Below are 20,000 nucleotides of genomic sequence, written 5' to 3' on the forward strand. Positions count from 1 at the left end.
GCAGGGTAATGGGAGATAGCCATGATTGAATGGCGGAGTAGACTTGATGGGCCGAATGGCCTAATTCTGCTCCTAGGACTATGAGCGTCCAGCAGCTAACTTGACCTGACCCCTTGAGGTCACTGCGTTGCAATTCAACAAAGCTGTGGAAAGTTGGCAAGATAGATGTGGTTCTTTGTTAACTTCCCCGACCAGATCCCAATTGTGGCTGTTTCTAAACCAGTCAGGAATGAAAACTCCTATGATACATGGAGTCTGGTTTTCTATCAAAGACCATATTAATAATAGTAATAATAAATTTTATTTATGGGCGCCTTTCAAGAGTCTCAAGGACACCTTACAAAAATTTAGCAAGTAGAGGAAAAACATGTAAGTGGAATGAAATAAATAGTAGAGACATGACTAGTACACAAATTAAAGACAGAATTCAATTCAAAACACAACATGAGGCAATTCAAGCACAGATTAAAAGGGAGGGGGACGTGGGGCTAAGGATAGGCAGAGGTGAAGAGATGGGTCTTGAGGCGGGACTGGAAGGACTGTCTTATGAAGAAAGACTGGATAGACTTGGTTTATACTCTCTAGAATTTAGAAGATTGAGAGGGGATCTTATAGAAACTTACAAAATTCTTAAGGGGTTGGACAGGCTAGATGCAGGAAGATTGTTCCCGATGTTAGGGAAGTCCAGGACAAGGGGTCACAGCTTAAGGATAAGGGGGAAACCCTTTAAAACCGAGATGAGAAGAACTTTTTTCACACAGAGAGTGGTGAATCTCTGGAACTCTCTGCCCGCAGAGGGTAGTCGAGGCCAGTTCATTGGCTATATTTAAGAGGGAGTTAGATGTGGCCCTTGTGGCTAAGGGGATCAGGGGGTATGGAGAGAAGGCAGGTACGGGATACTGAGTTGGATGATCAGCCATGATCATATTGAATGGCGGTGCAGGCTCGAAGGGCCGAATGGCCTACTCCTGCACCTAATTTCTATGTTTCTATGGTGAGGGACACGGAATTGCGGATCAGTCGGGGGAGGGAGTTCCGGAGCCTGGGAGCTGCCCTGGAGAAGGCTCTGTCCCCAAAACTGCGGAGGTTGGACTTGTGGATGGAGAGGAGACCGGATGATGTGGATCTGAGGGACCGTGAGGGTTGGTAGGGGGAGAGGAGGTCAGTGAGATATTCCACCTTAAACTCTAAGACCAATGGACCATGAGAAGAAAGGCTTCATCCATATGTTTTTAAGAAGGAACTGCAGATGCTGGAGAATCGAAGTTACACAAAAAAGCTGGAGAAACTCAGCGGGTGCAGCAACATCTATGGAGCGAAGGAAAGCTTCAGTCTGAAGAAGGGTTTCGGCCCTAAACGTTGCCTATTTCCTTCGCTCCATAGAGGCTTCATCCATATGATTGGCAATGTTCATGACGACAGTTGCAACTGAATGTCCCAATTTCTGGGACTGGTCCAAAAATAAAAAATAAATACAATAAAATTCTACCATGCATTTTTTTTTTTTTAAAACATAATGTAACAAATCACATTTGGAACAGAAAAAAAAAAGAATCGCAGTGAACAAGCAACATCTTGCAAATATTAAACCACAAAACCCGAAAGGAAACCGGAGCCTCAAATGGCCTCTAATCGACCACAGGCCAATACTATTAACAGCAATTAGACTTGGACAAGATAATTCAACACGGATTCACGGGCTCAGGCGAATTACGAAGTGCACTTGAAAGAGAGAACCTTCTTCCAGGGGGGGAAGAGATCTGGTAGCAACTTGAAACAGAAGCAAAAATGAAGCATTGACACGGTTGCCCATTAAAACACAAATGGTGAACATTGGTGGGAACTCCTGATACCGAATGACTGTTTTGTCTTTCCCGTCGTAGAACGCTCTCCTGGGGCAAAAGATTAGAGTATGTGCGAGGAAAAACGTTGGCAGCCGCAGGTGTTGCCAGGGGTTAGGGTGGTCTGAGGAGAGGGGGGGGGGGGGGTCCACTATTGACCCTAAACCTTCTGTCACTCTTTTATCCATGAGATATGCGACCACTGGATTGTTAACATGTGTCGTGTTTGTCCACAGTCATCTCCAATCTCCCTCATTTTCACAACAGTTCGCCACAGTTCTGGCCTCCGTCCATCAATAGACAATAGACAACAGGTGCAGGAGTAGAGCCCATTCGGCCCTTCGAGTCAGCACCGCCATTCAATGTGATCATGGCTGATCATCCCCAATCAGTACCCCGTTCCTGCCTTCCCCCCATATCTCCTGACTCCGCTATTTTTTAAAGAGCCCCATCTATCAATTCGATGTGCCGCAACTTTGAGGTTAATACAAGATTAACACAAACCCTTCTCCGTTTCTCTCATTCAGGGGGCTCAGTTTATCTTGCGAGTGAGAAAATGAACCATTGAGGCCTTGATCATGGGTTGTGTTAGACGCATGCCGACATTTCTTCTACTGAATTCAAAAAGAGTCTCAAAGTTAAATCTTTTATCATGCTAAAAAAAAGATCCCTCGAAACCTATCCGATCCATGTCTCTATCCAAATGTTTCTCTAACGTTAAAATGGAACTGACGTCAACTACCTTCTGTGACTGTTCGTTCCACATATCTCCCACTCTTTATGCAACAAAGTTCTTGATTCCCCTACTCTGGGTAAAAGACCGTGCATTTAACCTATCTATTCCAATCCTATATCTCTATAAGATCATCCCTCATCCTTCTGCGCTCCAAGGAATAAAGTCTGAGCTTGCTCAACCTCTCCCTATAGTTTAGGCCCTCGAGTCCTGGCAACATTCCCGTAAATCCTCTCTGCTCTCTTTCCAGCTTAACAACATATTTCTTACAACAGGGAGATCAAATCTGAACACATGACTAAATGTGGCCTCACCAATGTCTTGTACAACTGTAACATGACCGTTGCAAGATTGTTAAGGGTTTGGACACACTAGAGGCAGGAAACATGTTCCCGATGTTGGGGGAGTCCAGAACCAGGGGCCACACAGTTTAAGAATAAGGAGTAAGCCATTTAGAACGGAGACGAGGAAACACTTTTAACTCACAGAGAGTGGTGAGTCTGTGGAATTCTCTGCCTCAGAGGGCGGTGGAGGCAGGTTCTCTGGATGCTTTCAAGAGAGAGCTAGATAGGGCTCTTAAAGATAGCGGAGTCAGGGGATATGGGGAGAAGGCAAGAACGGGGTACTGATTGGGGATGATTAGCCATGATCACATTGAATGGTGGTGCTGGCTCGATATATATATTTATTGCTCATTATTCTATGTTGGCTCTTGTGGGTGGGATGCGAACTGCATTTCGTTGTCTCTGTACTGTACACTGCACAATGACAATAAAGATTGAAGCTGAATCTGAATCCATGTCTAACCCTGTCTAAATGTTTCTTAACCTTTGCGATAGTCCCTGCCCCAACTACCTCCTCTGGCAGATTGTTCCATACACCCACCGCCCTTTGTGTGGAAAGGTTACCCCTCAGATTCCTATTAAATCTTTTCCAAGATTCAAGATTCAATTTAATTGTCATTTGGACCCCTTGAGGTCCAAACGAAATGCCGTTTCTGCAGCCATACATTACAAACAAATAGACCCAAGACACAACATAATTTACATAAACATCCATCACATCGCCGTGATGGAAGGCCAAAAAAACTTATCTCTCCACTGCACTCTTCCCCCCCCCCCCCCCCCCCATGTCAGAGTCAAAGTCAAAGCCCCCGGCTGGCGATGGCGATTGTCCCGCGGCCATTAAAGCCACGCCGGGTGGTGCGAGGTCGCACACCGGGTCTTGATGTTGGAGCCCCCGGCGTGCGCTCGCAGAGTCCCGTGGCCATTCCAAGCCGCGCGGGGCGGTGATGTAAGGCCCCGCTCCAGGAGCTCTTCGACCCCGCAACTCGGGCGGGAGAAGTCGCCGTTGCGGGAGCCCTGAAACCTTTAACACAAGTCCTCAGGACCTCGATTCCCCTACTCTAGGCAAGAGACTCTGTGCATCCACCCGACCTATTCCTCTCATGATTCTGTGACAACTATATAAGATCACCCCTCATCCTCCTGCGTGCCAAGGAATAGAGTCCCAGCCGACTCAACCTCTCCCTGCTGCTCAGTCCCTCGAGCCCTGGCAACATCCTCGAGTGCCCTTGCCCGGGTTGGGGGATTACGGGAGCCAAAACGCCAGCTGAGCCCTCGGACCCAGGGCACGCAGAACACTCAGAGACGCCACCTTTCACGTAGGGCACGGGACCGAGACGCTGGTCCCACAGAGGAGGTGAACCCTAAAATGGTAGGCAGACACAAAATGCTGGAGTAACTCAGCAGGTCGGGCAGCAACTCTGTAGAGAATGAATAGGTGATGTTTCAGGGCCAAATTCTGCTCCATGTGTGAAAGTTAAAGGGGACAGATAAGTGGGTTATTAAAGGAGCAATCTCAGGGCTGGTGGGTTGTGAAGCATTGCTGTGCTTGCTGGCTGTAGTTACGCTAAGCTCCCTTGTGTCTGTGCTGCAGGCTTCCAGCACCTCCAGCCATCTGGCAGCTTGTACAAGGCAAATAGGAAATGGTTTGGCATTATGGAATTCAAAGATAATAAATGGGCTCAGATACAAGCTTCAAGACAATAAACAGGTTGCACTACAGATGGTGGGGAATGGCAGCTCCGAGTCTCCAGGGAGACACATCCACCAGCAGATACTTTGAAAAATACCCCCCCCCATTTATATTCTCAAGTGACTTTCCTGCAACTCCCATTCAGGCAATTCCTCCAAATAGTGTCAGCATTTGTCATCCTGCCTGGCGATAAGCAAGCACTTGCCCGAGAGAGAGGGGGGGGGGGGAGAGAGGGGGGGGGGGGGGAGAAGGAGAGAGGGAAAGGGGGAGGGAGGGAAAGGGGGAGAGGAGAGAGAAAGGAGAGGGGGAGAGAGGGGGAGGGGGAGGGGGGAGGGGGAGAGAGAGGGGGGAGGGGGAGAGAGATGGAGGGAAAGGGAGAAGGAGAGAGGGGAGGGAGAGGGAGGGAAGGAGAGAGGAAGGAGAGGAGGAGAGAGGGGAGGGGGAGGGAGAGGGTGGAGGGGGAGAGAGATGGAGGGAAAGGGAGAAGGAGAGAGGGGAGGGAGAGGGAGGGAAGGAGAGAGGAAGGAGAGGGGGAGAGAGGGGAGGGGGGGGGAGGAGAGAGATGGGGGGAAAGGGAGAGAGAGGGAGCGGAGGTGGGAGGAGGGGGAGGGGGAGGGGGGGGGGATAGAGGAAAGGGGAAGGAAAGAGAGGGGAGGAGAGAGAGAGAGGGAGAGAGAGGAGAGAAGGAGGAGGGGAGAGAAGGAGAGAGAGAGAAAGGAGGATAGAGGAGGAGATGATGTCGGGTCCTTGCTGGGGACAGCACAGTGACTGGCACAATGGATAAGTTGCTGTTTTACATCACCAGAGATCTGGGTTCGATCCTGACTATGGGCGTTGCCTGTCTGGAGTTTCTACACTCTCCTGTGACAATGTCAGTTTCCTCCCACACTCCAAAGACGTGCAGGTTTGTAGATTAATTGGCTTCGGTAAAATCGTAAGTTGCCCCTAGTGTTTTTTAAGTTTAATGTTCAATGAAAATATTGTATGTTGCGTGCTAACCAGTCAGCGGAAAGAATATACATGTTCACAATCGACAGATACATGGATCAGATCCATGATAAAGTGAATAACGCCCAATGCAAGATAAAGTCCAGTAAAATATGATTAAAGATCATCTGAGAGTCTCCAATGAGGCAGAGAACAGTGCAGGGCCAGTCTCTGGTTGTTGATTGGATGGCTCAGTTGCCCGATAACAATATGTAGGATAGTGCTAGTATATAGGGTCGCCATGGACTCTGAGGGCCGAAGGGCCTGTTTTTCTAAACTCTAAAGTACAGTCAGACTACACTCCATTGAATCAGGCAAACAGATATCCAATTCAGTGTATCACTTTTACTGTAGTTTGAAGATATGGCGCGGAGTCAGGCCCTTCAGCCCACCGGTTCCGTGCCGACCAGCGATCCCCATGCACCTTTGGAGTCAAGTTGCAGGCTCGAAGGGCCGAATGGCCTACTCCTGCACCTAATTTCTATGTTTCTTAAGTTCAAGAAAGAACTGCAGATGCTGGAAAATCGAAGGTAGACAAAATTGCTGGAGAAACTCAGCGGGTGCAGCAGCATCTATGGAGCGAAGGAAATAGGCAACGTTTCGGGACCGAAACGTTGCCTATTTCCTTCGCTCCATAGATGCTGCTGTACCCGCTGAGTTTCTCCAGCAATTTTTTTCTACCTTTGGAGGAGTCGGGTTTCCTGAATCAAGCTTGTGCTTTGACCTCAGTTCCCTCCATGTTGCCCTCCAGGGGTATATGCAGAAGATGGATGGACAAAAACATGGTCCATAACTGGGACCCACACACTCTCCCCCAATCCGTGCAGACGTTACACATACAGGACATTTGCCCGTTACTCACAGGGGAACTGATTCAGTCCCACGCACCATTTTTCACCGCAGTGGCCTTTGCGGTTGCAGCTCCTAGACTGTGGAACAGCATCCCTCTTGCCATCAGAACTGCCCCCTCCACCGACACCTTTAAGTCTCTCGCTAGAATTTAGAAGATTGAGGGGGGGGGGGATCTTATAGAAACTTACAACATTCTTAAGATGTTGGACAGGCTAGATGCAGGAAGATTGTTCCCGATGTTGGGTCTCGACCCAAAACGTCAACCCATTCCTTCTCCGAAACATCACCCAGGAAGATTATTCCCGATGTTGGGGAAGTCCAGGACAAGGGGTCACAGTTTAAGGATAAAGGGGAAGTCTTTTAGGACCGAGATGAGAAAAACATTTTTCACACAGAGAGTGGTGAGTGTCTGGAATTCTCCGCCACAGAAGGTAGTTGAGGCCACAGTTCATTGGCTATATTTAAGAGGGAGTTAGATGTGGGCCCTTGTGGCTAAAGGGATCAGGGGGTATGGAGAGAAGGCAGGTACAGGATACTGAGTTGGATGATCAGCCATGATCATATTGAAGGGCGGTGCAGGCTCGAAGGGCGAATGGCCTCTACTCCTGCACCTATTTTCTATGTTTCCTATTAAATCTTTCCAGCTTAAATCTATGTCCTTTGGTTCTTATTTCCCCTCCTCTGGAGAAGACAGGTGTGTTTAATTTAACTTAGTTTAATGATACACCGTTGAAACAAGGTCTTTGACCCACCGAGTCCGCACCGACCAGCGATGCCCACACACTAACTAATACAACCACACACACACACACACACACACGCACGCACACACACACGGGACAATTTCACATTCACACCAAGCCAATTTATCCTACAAACCTGAAAACCTTTGGAGTGTGGGAGGAAACCGAAGATCTCGGAGAAAACCCATGCAGGTCACGGGGAGAACGTACAAACTATGTACAGAGAGCGCCCGTAGTCAGGATCGAACCTGGCTAAAGCAGCAACCCGATCTATTCTTCTCGTGATCTTGTACACCTCTATTAGATCGCACCCTCACCCTCCTGCGCTCCAGGGAATAGAATCTCGTTCACAATGCCCGGTTCTGTCACCAAACCAAGGCCACGGTTGCCAAGATCAAAGACCTTTCATGTACCGTTTGTAGATCAAACAGTATTGCTGCTTTGATCCGTGTCTGGTTTTGCTGCCGATGGCCTGATCCATAATCCATAATCCATAATCCATAATTGAAGAAGGGTTTCGGCCCGAAACGTCACCTATTTCCTTCGCTCCATAGATGCTGCTGCACCCGCTGAGTTCCTCCAGCATTTTTGTGTACCTTCGATTTTCCAGCATCTGCAGTTCAATCTCCACTATAGGAAATAGGCAACGTTTCGGGCCGAAACCCTATGGGTTTCGGCCCGAAACATTGCCTATTTCCTTCGCTCCATAGATGCTGCTGCACCCGCTGAGTTTCTCCAGCATTTTCGTGTACCTTCGATCTTCCAGCATCTGCAGTTCCTTCTTGAACACATCCATAATCCATGTCAGGTTTTCCACATGCGGGCAGCCGTTCAACTTACGATTCGGAGCCTACACTACTCATTTCGATGGCCTCTGTATGTATTCTGATTAAAGTAATTGTTATGATATATAATGACTCTGTATCATTAGTACATTGCACATGGTGTCAGAGTTTTATCTGAACATTGTGAGATTTCTCCAATAGACCAGAGCTCCCGAAAAAATAAGGACTCACGAACACACACGATAAGGTCATTTCTACCGGGCAGCTTATGGGGTCAATGAAACGCATCCCACGGTTTATGTGTCCACTCCATGGTCAGCAGCGTTAATGCAACAAATAAATATCAGGTCACTAAAGCCAAGCCTGCCCAAAATCCAATCTTGGGTCACCTCGTTTAGGATTGAAATGAAAAAGGAAGTGAAACACTGGGTACATAGAAACATAGAAACATAGACAATGGGTGCAGGAGTAGGCCATTCGGCCCTTCGAGCCTGCACCGCCATTCAATATGATCATGGCTGATCATCCAACTCAGTATCCGGTACTTGCCTTCTCTCCATACCCCCTGATCCCTTTAGCCACAAGGGCCACATCTAACTCCCTCTTAAATATAGCCAATGAACTGTGTGGCCTCAACTACCTTCTGTGGCAGAGAGTTCCAGAGATTCACCACTCTCTGTGTGAAAAATGTTTTCCTCATCTCGGTCCTAAATGATTTCCCCCTTATCCTTAAGCTGTGACCCCTTGTCCTGGACTTCCCCAACATCGGGAACAATCTTCCTGCATCTACCCTGTCCAATCCCTTAAGAATGTTGTAAGTTTCTATAAGATCCCCCCTCAATCTTCTAAATTCTAGCGAGTACAAGCCGAGTCTATCCAGTCTTTCTTCATATGAAAGTCCTGACATCCCAGGAATCAGTCTGGTGAACCTTCTCTGTACTTGGTTGTTTAGCTTGGATGTCGAGATACGGCATTCACACAGCCCACCGGGTCCAAGCCGATCATCGAACGAAAGATTTCCCCTTTTATCCTTAAGCTGTGACCCCATGTCCTAGACTTCCCCAACATCGGGAACAATCTTCCTGCATCTCGCCTGTCCAACCCCCTACATTTGCTCATATTGATGACATTCAGGCCAGAGAAGCAGGAGGAATGGCTTTGGTCACCACTAGGTTTATCAGCCGTTGACCAAATTCCCTTGATCGAACTGAGGGAAATGCTCACGGGAATGGAAGCGACCTGCAGAATCTATACTAGTATAGCGAGGAGTATTTGGGGTCAGTCCATGCGTGCGTGCGTGCGTGGAGAGGTTGGGAAGAAGAGAAAGCTGGAAGCTTAACGGATTGGACTGACTCACCACTTTGTTGAAATGGTACTTGCAGTAGCCGCAATACTTCACATTGTCGATCTCGGAGCCTTGCTCCTCACACAGCAGGCCGGCCATCTGGGCGCTGGAGAATAAAAACATATCACACGTCAATCACACCCAACACAGTGCCGGACATGCCCTGGTTGGGTTGCTCCTCGGCCTGGCCAAGCTCGATGCCCCTTCACCGGGGTTAGGTCCACGCTCGGGTGGTGTTAGAGAGGGACATCGTTGTATGGTAGTCTGAATCTGAGGAAGGACAGTACAAATCTGAGGAAAGACATTCTTGCCATAGAGCGAGTACAGAGAAGGTTCACCAGACTGATTCCTGGGATGTCAGGACTTTCATATGAAGAAAGACTGGATGGACTCGGCTTGTACTCGCTAGAATTTAGAAGATTGAGGGGGGATCTTATAGAAACTTACAAAATTCTTAAGGTGTTGGACAGGCTAGATGCAGGAAGATTGTTCCCGATGTTGGGGAAGTCCAGGACAAGGGGATCACTGCTTAAGGATAGAGGGGAAATCCTTTAGGACCGAGATGAGAAAAACATATTTCACGCAGAGAGTGGTGAATCTCTGGAACTCTCTGCCACAGAGGGTAGTTGAGGCCACAGTTCATTGGCTATATTTAAGAGGTAGTTAGATGTGGCCCTTGTGGCTAAAGGGATCAGAGGGTATGGAGAGAAGGCAGGTACAGGATACTGAGTTGGATGATCAGCCATGATCATATCGAATGGCCGAATGGCCTACTCCTGCACCTATTTTCTATGTTTCTATGTCTATGGTAGTTATTTCAGATTCAGATTCAGATTCAGATTCAGATTCAATTTTAATTTTCATTGTCAGTGTACAGTACAGAGACAACGAAATGCATTTAGCATCTCCCTTGAAGAGCGACATAGCAAACGATTTTGAATAAAAATAAATAAATAATAAGTGTCCGGGGGGGGGGGGGGGGGGGTGATTGGCAGTCACCGAGGTACGTTGTTTAGTAGAGTGACAGCCGCCGGAAAGAAGCTGTTCCTCGACCTGCTGGTTCGGCAACGGAGAGACCTGTAGCGCCTCCCGGATGGTAGGAGGGTAAACAGTCCATGGTTGGGGTGAGAGCAGTCCTTGGCGATGCTGAGCGCCCTCCGCAGACAGCGCTTGCTTTGGACAGACTCAATGGAGGGGAGCGTGGAACCGGTGATGCGTTGGGCAATTTTCACCACCCTCTGCAATGCCTTCCGGTCGGAGACAGAGCAGTTGCCATACCATACTGTGATGCAGTTGGTAAGGATGCTCTCGATGGTGCAGCGGTAGAAGTTCACCAGGATCTGAGGAGACAGATGGACCTTCTTCAGTCTCCTCAGGAAGAAGAGAGACGCTGATGAGCCTTCTGATCAGAGTAGAGGTATTGTGGGTCCCAGAGAGGTCATCGGAGATGTTGACTCCCAGGAACCTGAAGCTAGAAACACGTTCCACCTCCGTCCCGTTAATGTGGATGGGGGTGTGCGTGCCGCCTCTGGACTTCCTGAAGTCTACAATGAGCTCCTTGGTCTTCTTGGAGTTAAGGGCCAGGTTGTTGTCAGCGCACCATGCTGCTAAGTGCTGGACCTCCTCCCTGTAGGCCAGCTCATCGTTGTTGCTGATGAGGCCAATCACCGTTGTATCATCTGCATACTTGATGATGGTGTTAGTACCATGTACAGGTGTGCAGTCATAGGTGAAGAGGGAGTAGAGGAGGGGGCTCAGCACACAGCCCTGAGGAACGCCGGTGTTCAGGGTGAGGGTTGAAGAGGTGTGCTTGTCTAACCTCACAGACTGGGGTCTGTTGGTTAGAAAGTCCAGTATCCAGTTGCAGAGGGAGGGGTCGATGCCCAGGTTACCGAGTTTGGTGATCAGTTTAGATGGTATAATGGTGTTGAATGCTGAGCTGTAATCGATGAACAGCATTCTTACGCAAGTGTCTCTGTTGTCGAGGTGGGAGAGGGCGGAGTGAAGTGCCTTTGAGATGGCATCCTCCGTACTCCTGTTCTTGCGGTAGGCAAACTGATAGGGATCCAGTGTGGGGGGTAGGCAGCTTTTGAGGTGTGCCAGGACCAGCCTCTCGAAGCACTTGGTGATGATGGGGGTAAGTGCAACTGGGCGGAAGTCGTTGAGGATTGCCGCAGTGGAGTGTTTTGGCACCGGCACGATGGAGGTGGCTTTAAGGCACGTGGGGACAACTGCTTGGGCAAGTGACAGGTTGAAGATGTCAGTCCAGACGTCTGTCAGCTGCGCAGCACAGGCCCTGAGCACGCGCCCGGGGATGCCGTGTCTATGATTTAGTCTATTTGTAAGGATTGTAACATGGCTGTTTGAAAATGTAGATCATTTGGTGATTTTGTACTATGGTGGGGGGGTGGGGGGGGGGGTGGGGGGGGGGGGGGGGGGGATGGGGGTGGCGGTGGGTGTTACCACGGTTTTGTTATGTACCGTGAAAGTAATTAAATTAATTATTTTTAGATACCAAATAAACCCCATAGAACATGGAACAACATAGCGCAGGAACAGGCCCTTCGGCCCAGCATGTCTGTGCCGTACATGATGCCAAGTTAAATTGACCTCATCTGCCTGCAAGTGACCCATATCCCTCTATTCCCTTGCACTACTATACTCCTATCCTTGTAACCATGCACGGTGGGGTGGTGCTAGAGTCGCTGCCTCACAGCGCCGGAGACCCCGGACCACTGTGTGGAGTTTGCACGTTCTCCCTGTGACCGCCAAGGGTTTTCTGCAGCTGTTCCGTTTTCCCCTGACATTCCAGCAGCGATGGGCTTTGTTGGGTAAATGGCTTTGGTGTGAATGGAATGGATCAGAAAGTGGGATAACATTGGACTAAGGGTGATCAATGGTTGCCATAGACAGGGTGGGCCGAAGGGCCTGTTTCATTGCTGTATCTCTAATACTAAAACTAACACTAAAAACATTTTGGAAGGTCATTCTTAAATACAAAATTCTTAAGGGGTTGGACAGGCTAGATGCAGGAAGATTGTTCCTGATGTTGGGGAAGTCCAGGACAAGGGGTCACAGCTTAAGGATAAGGGGGAAATCCTTTAAAACCGAGATGAGGAGAACTTTTTTCACACAGAGAGTGGTGAATCTCTGAAACTCTCTGCCACAGAGGGTAGTTGAGGCCAGTTCATTGGCTATATTTAAGAGGGAGTTAGATGTGGGCCCTTGTGGCTAAGGGGATCAGGGGGTATGGAGAGAAGGCAGGTACTGGATACTGAGTTGGCTGATCAGCCATGATCCTATGGACTGGCGGTGCAGGCTCGAAGGGCAGAATGGTCTACCCCTTCACCTATTTTCTATGTTTCTATGTCATCGACCAAAACGGAGAACTCCATTTCCTTCTCTCCGTCTGCAGCCCCATGGGTTGCGTAGTCCAGTATTCTCCGTTTTTATTTCAGATTCCTATCATCAGAAGTATTTTTTCCTCATCTTGTGGAAGAAGGAGGAGGAGGAGGGAAGGAATATTGGGAAGGAATGCCGTGGAACAAGTGATGGTGAAGAGAAGGGTTGAGGTGAGAGTCTAGTTTAGATATTAGTTTAGAGATACAGTGCGGCCCATCCCGTACACTAATACCATCCTACACACACACACACACACACACACTAGGGGCAATTTTACCAAAGCCAATTACCCTACAAACCTGTACGTCTTTGGAGTGTGGGAGGAAACCGGAGCTCCCGGTAAAAACCCACACAGGTCACGGGGAGAACGTACAGACTTTGTACAGGCAGCATCTGTAGTCAGGATCGAACCCGGGTCTCTGGCGCTGAGAGGCACCAGCAACTCTACCGCTCCTATACTCAAAAGGATTTGAGTATAGGAGCAGGGAGGTTCTACTGCAGTTGTACAGGGTCCTGGTGAGACCACACCTGGAGCATTGCGTACAGTTTGGGTCCTCCTAATCTGAGGAAAGACATTCTTGCCATAGAGTACAGAGAAGGTTCACCAGACTGATTCCTGGGATGGCAGGACTTTCATGTGAAGAAAGACTGGATAGACTCGGCTTGTACTCGCTAGAATTTAGAAGATTGAGGGGGGATCTTATAGAAACTTACAAAATTCTTAAGGGGTTGGACAGGCTAGATGCAGGAAGATTGTTCCCGATGTTGGGGAAGTCCAGAACAAGGGGTCACACAGTTTATGGATAAGGGGGAAATCTTTTAGGACCGAGATGAGAAAAACATTTTTCACACAGAGAGTGTTGAATCTCTGGAATTCTCTGCCACAGAAGGTAGTTGAGGCCACAGTTCATTGGCTATATTTAAGAGGGAGTTAGATGTGGCCCATGTGGCTAAAGGGATCAGGGGGTATGGAGAGAAGGCAGGTGCGGGATACTAAGTTGGATGATCAGCCATGATCATATTGAATGGCGGTGCAGGCTCGAAGGGCCGAATGGCCTCTACTCCTGCACCTATTTTCTATGTTTCTATGCTGTGCCACTGGTACATAAACATTCCCCTCTCAACAAGACGATGACCATGGCTGGTCAGAGATAACAGCGGGCTGTTTAAATACCTAGCTGGTATCTGTTTCAGGACTGGACGAGGGTTGGTCAAGATTATAAATAATGATCTCCTTTTCTTTTTTATTTTATTTTCTTTTCACTATTTTCTCTCTCAACTTTCTTCATTTACTCGTTTTCTTTCTTCACACACTATATATTTCACATCTTTCTATCCTTTACTATCTAACTTCTTTTTCTTATTCTAATCTTTTTTCAATGTAACAAAAAAAAAAGAAGTTGTACATAAAATGTATTATGAAGATATATATTAGGCACTTTGGTGGTTGAATAAGTTAGGTCTTTATTCTCTGGAGCGCAGAAGGTTAAGGGGGGACCTGATAGAGGTCTTTAAAATGATGAGAGGGATAGACAGAGTTGATGTGAACAAGCTTTTCCCTTTGAGAATAGGGAAGATTCAAACAAGAGGACATGACTTCAGAATTAAGGGACAGAAGTTTAGGAGTAATATGAGGGGGAACTTCTTTACTCAGAGAGTGGTAGCGGTGTGGAATGAGCTTCCAGTGGAAGTGGTGGAGGCAGGTTCATTGGTATCATTTAAAAATAAATTGGATAGGCATATGGATGAGAAGGGAATGGAGGGTTATGGTATGAGTGCAGGCAGGTGGGACTAAGGGGAAAAAAAAAATTTGTTCGGCACGGACTTGTAGGGCCGAGATGGCCTGTTTCCGTGCTGTAATTGTTATATGGTTATATGGTTATATGGTGCCATATGACTACTTACTTCTAATAAAATAAAATATTAAAAAAAAACAAAAAAACCTAGCAGGACCCAACTGCACACCCCTGACAGATGGATTAATAGAAGAAAGAGATACTGCCTAACCGATTCAGAAATGCCATGCCTATAAATGACGCGCCCAGCCCCGGATATAATTGGTGTGGGGGGGGGGGGATATTTGGCTTCCTTTATAGTTCTCCGCAAATGAATCTTAATCTCGAATACAGCACTCACCTACTAATGATTCGATTACAAACAGCTGAAGGCTAAACATTTCTGGCCTGGTTCCAAATCAGAACACAGTGAATACAAAGGATCGAGATTCAGACAACACACGGCAGGCTGTTCCTCAGGGGTAAACCTACACCATCGGATTTTTTAAATCCCAGTTGACAGCATTAGTGTCTAATGGAATCTTAAATCCCAGAAGATGATTTACCGATATTTTGGATTCTAGTCCGTTCTAGTTCATTCGATTGGAACCATAAGTAAACTTATTGGTTACGTCCACTGCAGTCTACAATATCTCTCTTCCAGCCCCATGGTTCAGTTTAACTCAGCGGGACAGACAGCATCTCTGGAGAGAAGCAACGAGTCGAGACACTTCTTCAGACACCCGAAATGTCACATGGAAACATAGAAAATAGGTGCAGGAGTAGGCCATTCGGCCCTTCGAGCCTGCACCGCCATTCAATATGATCATGGCTGATCATCCAACTCAGTATCCTGTACCTGCCTTCTCTCCATACCCCCTGATCCCTTTAGCCACAAGGGCCACATCTAACTCCCTCTTAAATATAGCCAATGAACTGTAGCCTCAACTACCTTCTGTGGCAGAGAATTCCAGAGATTCACCACTCTCTGTGTGAAAAATGTTTTCCTCATCTCGGTCCTAAAAGATCTCCCCCTTATCCTTAAACTGTGACCCCTTGTTCTGGCATTCCCCAACATCGGGAACAGCATCTAGCCTGTCCAACCCCTTAAGAATTTTGTAAGTTTCTTAAGATCCCCCCCTCAATCTTCTAAATTCTAGCGAGTACAAGCCGAGTCTATCCAGTCTTTCTTCATATGAAAGTCCTGCCATCCCAGGAATCAGTCTGGTCACACACATGCCTTCTCTCCAGAGATGCTGCCTGTCCCGCTGAGTAACTCCAGCTTGTTGTGTCTATCTTCCATTTACTGTTTAGTTTAGTTCATGTTATGGTCACATGCACGGAGGGACAGTGAAGAGCTGTTTTGTTGCATGCTGATCAGTCAATACAGGATTAGGATCAAGCCAGCCACAATGTACAGATACAGGATAAAGGGAATAACATTTAGTGCAAGGTAAAGTCTAGCAAAGTTGGTTTGGTTTGGTTTGGTTTGGTTTAATGATATTATCGTGACTTGTACTGAGATACAGTTCGTTGCCACAGTAGGCTGTGGGGACCAAGTCCATTGATATTTTGAAGGCAGATATTGATAGATTATTGATTAGTATGGTTGTTAGGGGTTACGAGGGTGTGAGGGACAGGTAGATCATGAATAAATGGAGGAGTAGACTTGATGGGCCGAATGGCCTGATTCTGTTCCTAGAATTTATGAAATCCATCTCCAATCCCTTTTTGGATACATGTCCAGCCCTTTCTGTTTGCGATTGTCCTGCAAGTGGGAAACCTCCTCCCCACATCCACCTTCTCCGCTAACACCAGGCCCTGTATGTTCCCCCACCTTCTGCTGGAAGCATATACAGCCTATCTACTCTGATCAAGAAGGCTCATCAGCGTCTCTTCTTCCTGCGGAGACTGAAGAAGGTCCATCTGTCTCCTCAGATCCTGGTGAACTTCTACCGCTGCACCATCGAGAGCATCCTTACCAACTGCATCACAGTATGGTATGGCAACTGCTCTGTCTCCGACCGGAAGGCATTGCAGAGGGTGGTGAAAATTGCCCAACGCATCACCGGTTCCACGCTCCCCTCCATTGAGTCTGTCCAAAGCAAGCGCTGTCTGCGGAGGGCGCTCAGCATCGCCAAGGACTGCTCTCACCCCAACCATGGACTGTTTACCCTCCTACCATCCGGGAGGCGCTACAGGTCTCTCCGTTGTCGAACCAGCAGGTCGAGGAACAGCTTCTTCCCGGCGGCTGTCACTCTACTCAACAACGTACCTCGGTGACTGCCAATCACCACCCCCCCCCGGACACTTATTATTATTTATTCAAATCGTTTGCTATGTCGCTCTTCCAGGGAGATGCTAAATGCATTTCGTTGTCTCTGTACTGTACACTGACAATGACAATTAAAATTGAATCTGAATCTGAATCTGAATCTGATCTGCCACCCCCCAGTGGAACTCAGCCCCAGATATCAAGTAATGGGAGCTGGGCTTCCGAAGAGTCTGGAAACGGTTGGGGAAGGTTGGGGAAGGTTTGGGAAGGTTTGGCGGGAGTCCTCACCAGGTGACGTGGAATGCCTGCCGGCAGCCATGGCGATTGCAGGTCATGCAGGCACCCGTCGCTGCCTTACTCTCTCACGCCCCTGTTCTTCACAAAGGTAGCAGGTCTACAAGCAGAGCACAAAGAAGTGGACAGTTAGAGATACAGCGCCGAAACAGGCCCTTCGGCCCATCGTGTCCGCGCCGACCAGCCATCCCCAACACGCTCCTTCCCACACCAGGGGACAATTCTTACAGTCGATTTACCTGGAGCGCGGGAGGAAACCGAGGATCTCGGAGAAAACCCACGCATTGTCACGGGGAGAACGTGCAAACTCCGCACAGACAGCACCCGGAGTCGGGATCGAACCCGGGTCTCCGGCGCTGCATTGACTGTAGGGCAGCAACTCTACCGCTGCGCCACCGTGCCGCCGTCTGAAGAAGGGTCTCAACCCAAAACGTCATCCAATACTTCCATCCAGAGATGCTGCCCATGTTACTCCGGCATTTTGTGGCCATGGACATTTATTAATGTGTACCGTGACTCACGTCAGCTACTTGCCATCACACCGTACCTTTCATTCTCATTCACTACAATTTACTCTCTTCTCAGCCCCCCCGTCTCCCAAAGAAGACACATCAAGACGGTCTAATCTTTCCTCATGTGCCGTTAGAAACAGGAATGGCACTAGGGTACTGCACGGTGGCACAGCGGTAGAGTCGCTGCCTCACAGCGCCAGAGATCCAGGTTCAATCCTGACTACGGGTGCTGTCTGTACGAAGTCTGTATGTGACTCCCTGTGACCGCGTGGGTTTTCTCCGGGAGCTCCGGTTTCCTCCCACAGTCCAAAGTCGTGCGGGCGTGTAGGTTTATTGGCCCTAGTATGTAGGGAGCGGAGGGGAAAGTGGGATAACATAGAACTAGTGTGTGAACGGGTGATAGCTGGTCGGTGTAGACATAGAAATGTAGACAATAGGTGCAGGAGTAGGCCATTCGGCCCTTCGAGCCAGCACCGCCATTCAATATGACCATGGCTGATCATCCACGTTCCTGCTTTCTCCCCATATCCCTTGATTCCATTAGCCCCAAGAGCTATATCTAACCTAACCAGACTCGGTGGGTCAAATGGTGATCAGTTTAGTTTATTGTCACGTGTAGCGAGGTACAGTGAAAGGCTTTTGTCGCGCGCTAACCAGTCAGCGGAAAGACAACACATGGTTAGAATCGAGCCGTTACAGTGTCATTGGTCAAAGTAACAAATGTTTCTGCAGGAGTAGAGATTTAAAGGGCCTGTCCCACTGTACGAGTTAATCCAAGAGTTCTCCCGAGTTTCCCCCGATTCGAACTCGGAGAATTGCGGTAATGGCCGCTCGTAGGTACTTGGGGCTCTCGTGGAGAACTTGTTGAAAAAACCTCACGAGCTTACCGCGTTTCCCGAATACCTGCCGTTAGCGTTACGAGCCGCTAAGAGACATCCCTGAGCTGCGACGTACATTCTAGGTGCTTACCATGAGTTTGATTTTTTTTTTTTTTAAACTTGGGAGAGGTCTTGAATTAGCTCGTACACAGTGGGACAGCCCCTTAAGAATGCGGACTGATTGTAATGTGTGATTGTCGATCTGGGCGCAAATAGTCGCCTGGTTTGGGCGCCATCTTGGGAAGCAGAGTAATTTTGCGTCTGTTCCCACACTCCGTCCTTCAATCAATTAGACTACAGCAGTGGTTCCCAACCTTTTTTTGCCCACCTAATCACCTCTAAAATCCTGATGCCCCCCCCCCCCCCCCACATGTGGTGATATATAATTTAAAAAGTGAACTCCGTTTCAGCTGAAGAAGCTTAAAACGCCAATACCTTGGTTTAAACAAGCTTCAAAAGAACATGGCATCCATGAAAAAGAAAAATTAAATAAACAAAAGACAGTTCAAGTTCTAAGCAAGATATTACTAAAAAATTGTAATAACTACACAATAAAGACCCTTTTTACCCCCAAAAAATTATTTACTCAATATAACATCAAAAACATAAACTACATATGTTTACCTGATGGAAAATCCAAAAAAATAAAAATCGAAAATTTGGACCCAGGCCTCGCCAGTAGCGTTCAATTGCTCCCCTTAAAAATCAAATTGCCCCCCTGTGGGGCGTACGCCCCACGTTGGGAACCACTGGACTACAGCGAGGTGGGCGAACGGCATGCTGTGAGATGGCGGGGTTACCTTGTTGAAGCGTTCGTGGGGAACGTATTGGAGGACGATGGGCTCCATGCTGATGACGTTGGCAAACTGCACCTCAGGTACGTACAGGGCACAGACTACGTGAGCCCATCCTGTAGACACCAAACACAAGATAGAGAAAGTAACGTCAACTCATGTGGCACCGTAAAGAATAACATAGAAACATAGACAATAGGTGCAGGAGCAGAGGCCATTCGGCCCTTCGAGCCTGCACCGCCATTCAATATGATCATGGCTGATCATCCAACTCAGTATCCCGTCCCTGCCTTCTCTCCATACCCCCTGATCCCTTTAGCCACAAGGACCACATCTAACTCCCTCTTAAATATAGCCAATGAACTGTGTGGCCTCAACTACTTTCTGTGGCAGAGAATTCCACAGATTCACCACTCTGTGTGTGAAAAAAATTAGGAAAAATATTTTCACACAGAGAGTGGTGAATCTGTGGAATTCACCCGCGGTCTAGGCATAAGCTCAGGGGCGACCGTGCCTTTGCGGTTGCAGCTCCTAGACTGTGGAACAGCAGCATCCCCCTTCCCATCAGAACAAACTGCCCCCTCCATCGACTCCTTTAAGCCAAGACTAAAATCTTATCTACACTCCCAAGCCTTTCCTGACGTCCACTGATCGAGGGCTACATGTATATATGTTTGTCGTTTGTTTGTTTAGACTATTCTTATAACAAATGTAAAGCATTTTGGCCAACGAGAGTTGTTTTTTAAA

At 48.0% G+C, this 20,000-nt stretch overlaps 1 protein-coding gene across 1 annotated transcript in view; it reads right to left on the reverse strand.

Annotated features, from left to right (window-relative positions):
• LOC129710098 (protein AF-10-like) overlaps nt 1–20,000 on the reverse strand; it is a 167,456-nt gene that overhangs the window by 106,714 nt on the left and 40,742 nt on the right. Inside the window, 4 exon segments of the mRNA XM_055656816.1 lie at nt 9,336–9,429; nt 17,064–17,137; nt 17,140–17,169; nt 19,260–19,369. Coding sequence (XP_055512791.1) covers nt 9,336–9,429; nt 17,064–17,137; nt 17,140–17,169; nt 19,260–19,369 — 308 coding nt within the window.

This window comes from Leucoraja erinacea, chromosome 27 (genome assembly GCF_028641065.1).
Source record: "Leucoraja erinacea ecotype New England chromosome 27, Leri_hhj_1, whole genome shotgun sequence".
Taxonomy (NCBI): Eukaryota; Metazoa; Chordata; class Chondrichthyes; order Rajiformes; family Rajidae; genus Leucoraja; species Leucoraja erinaceus.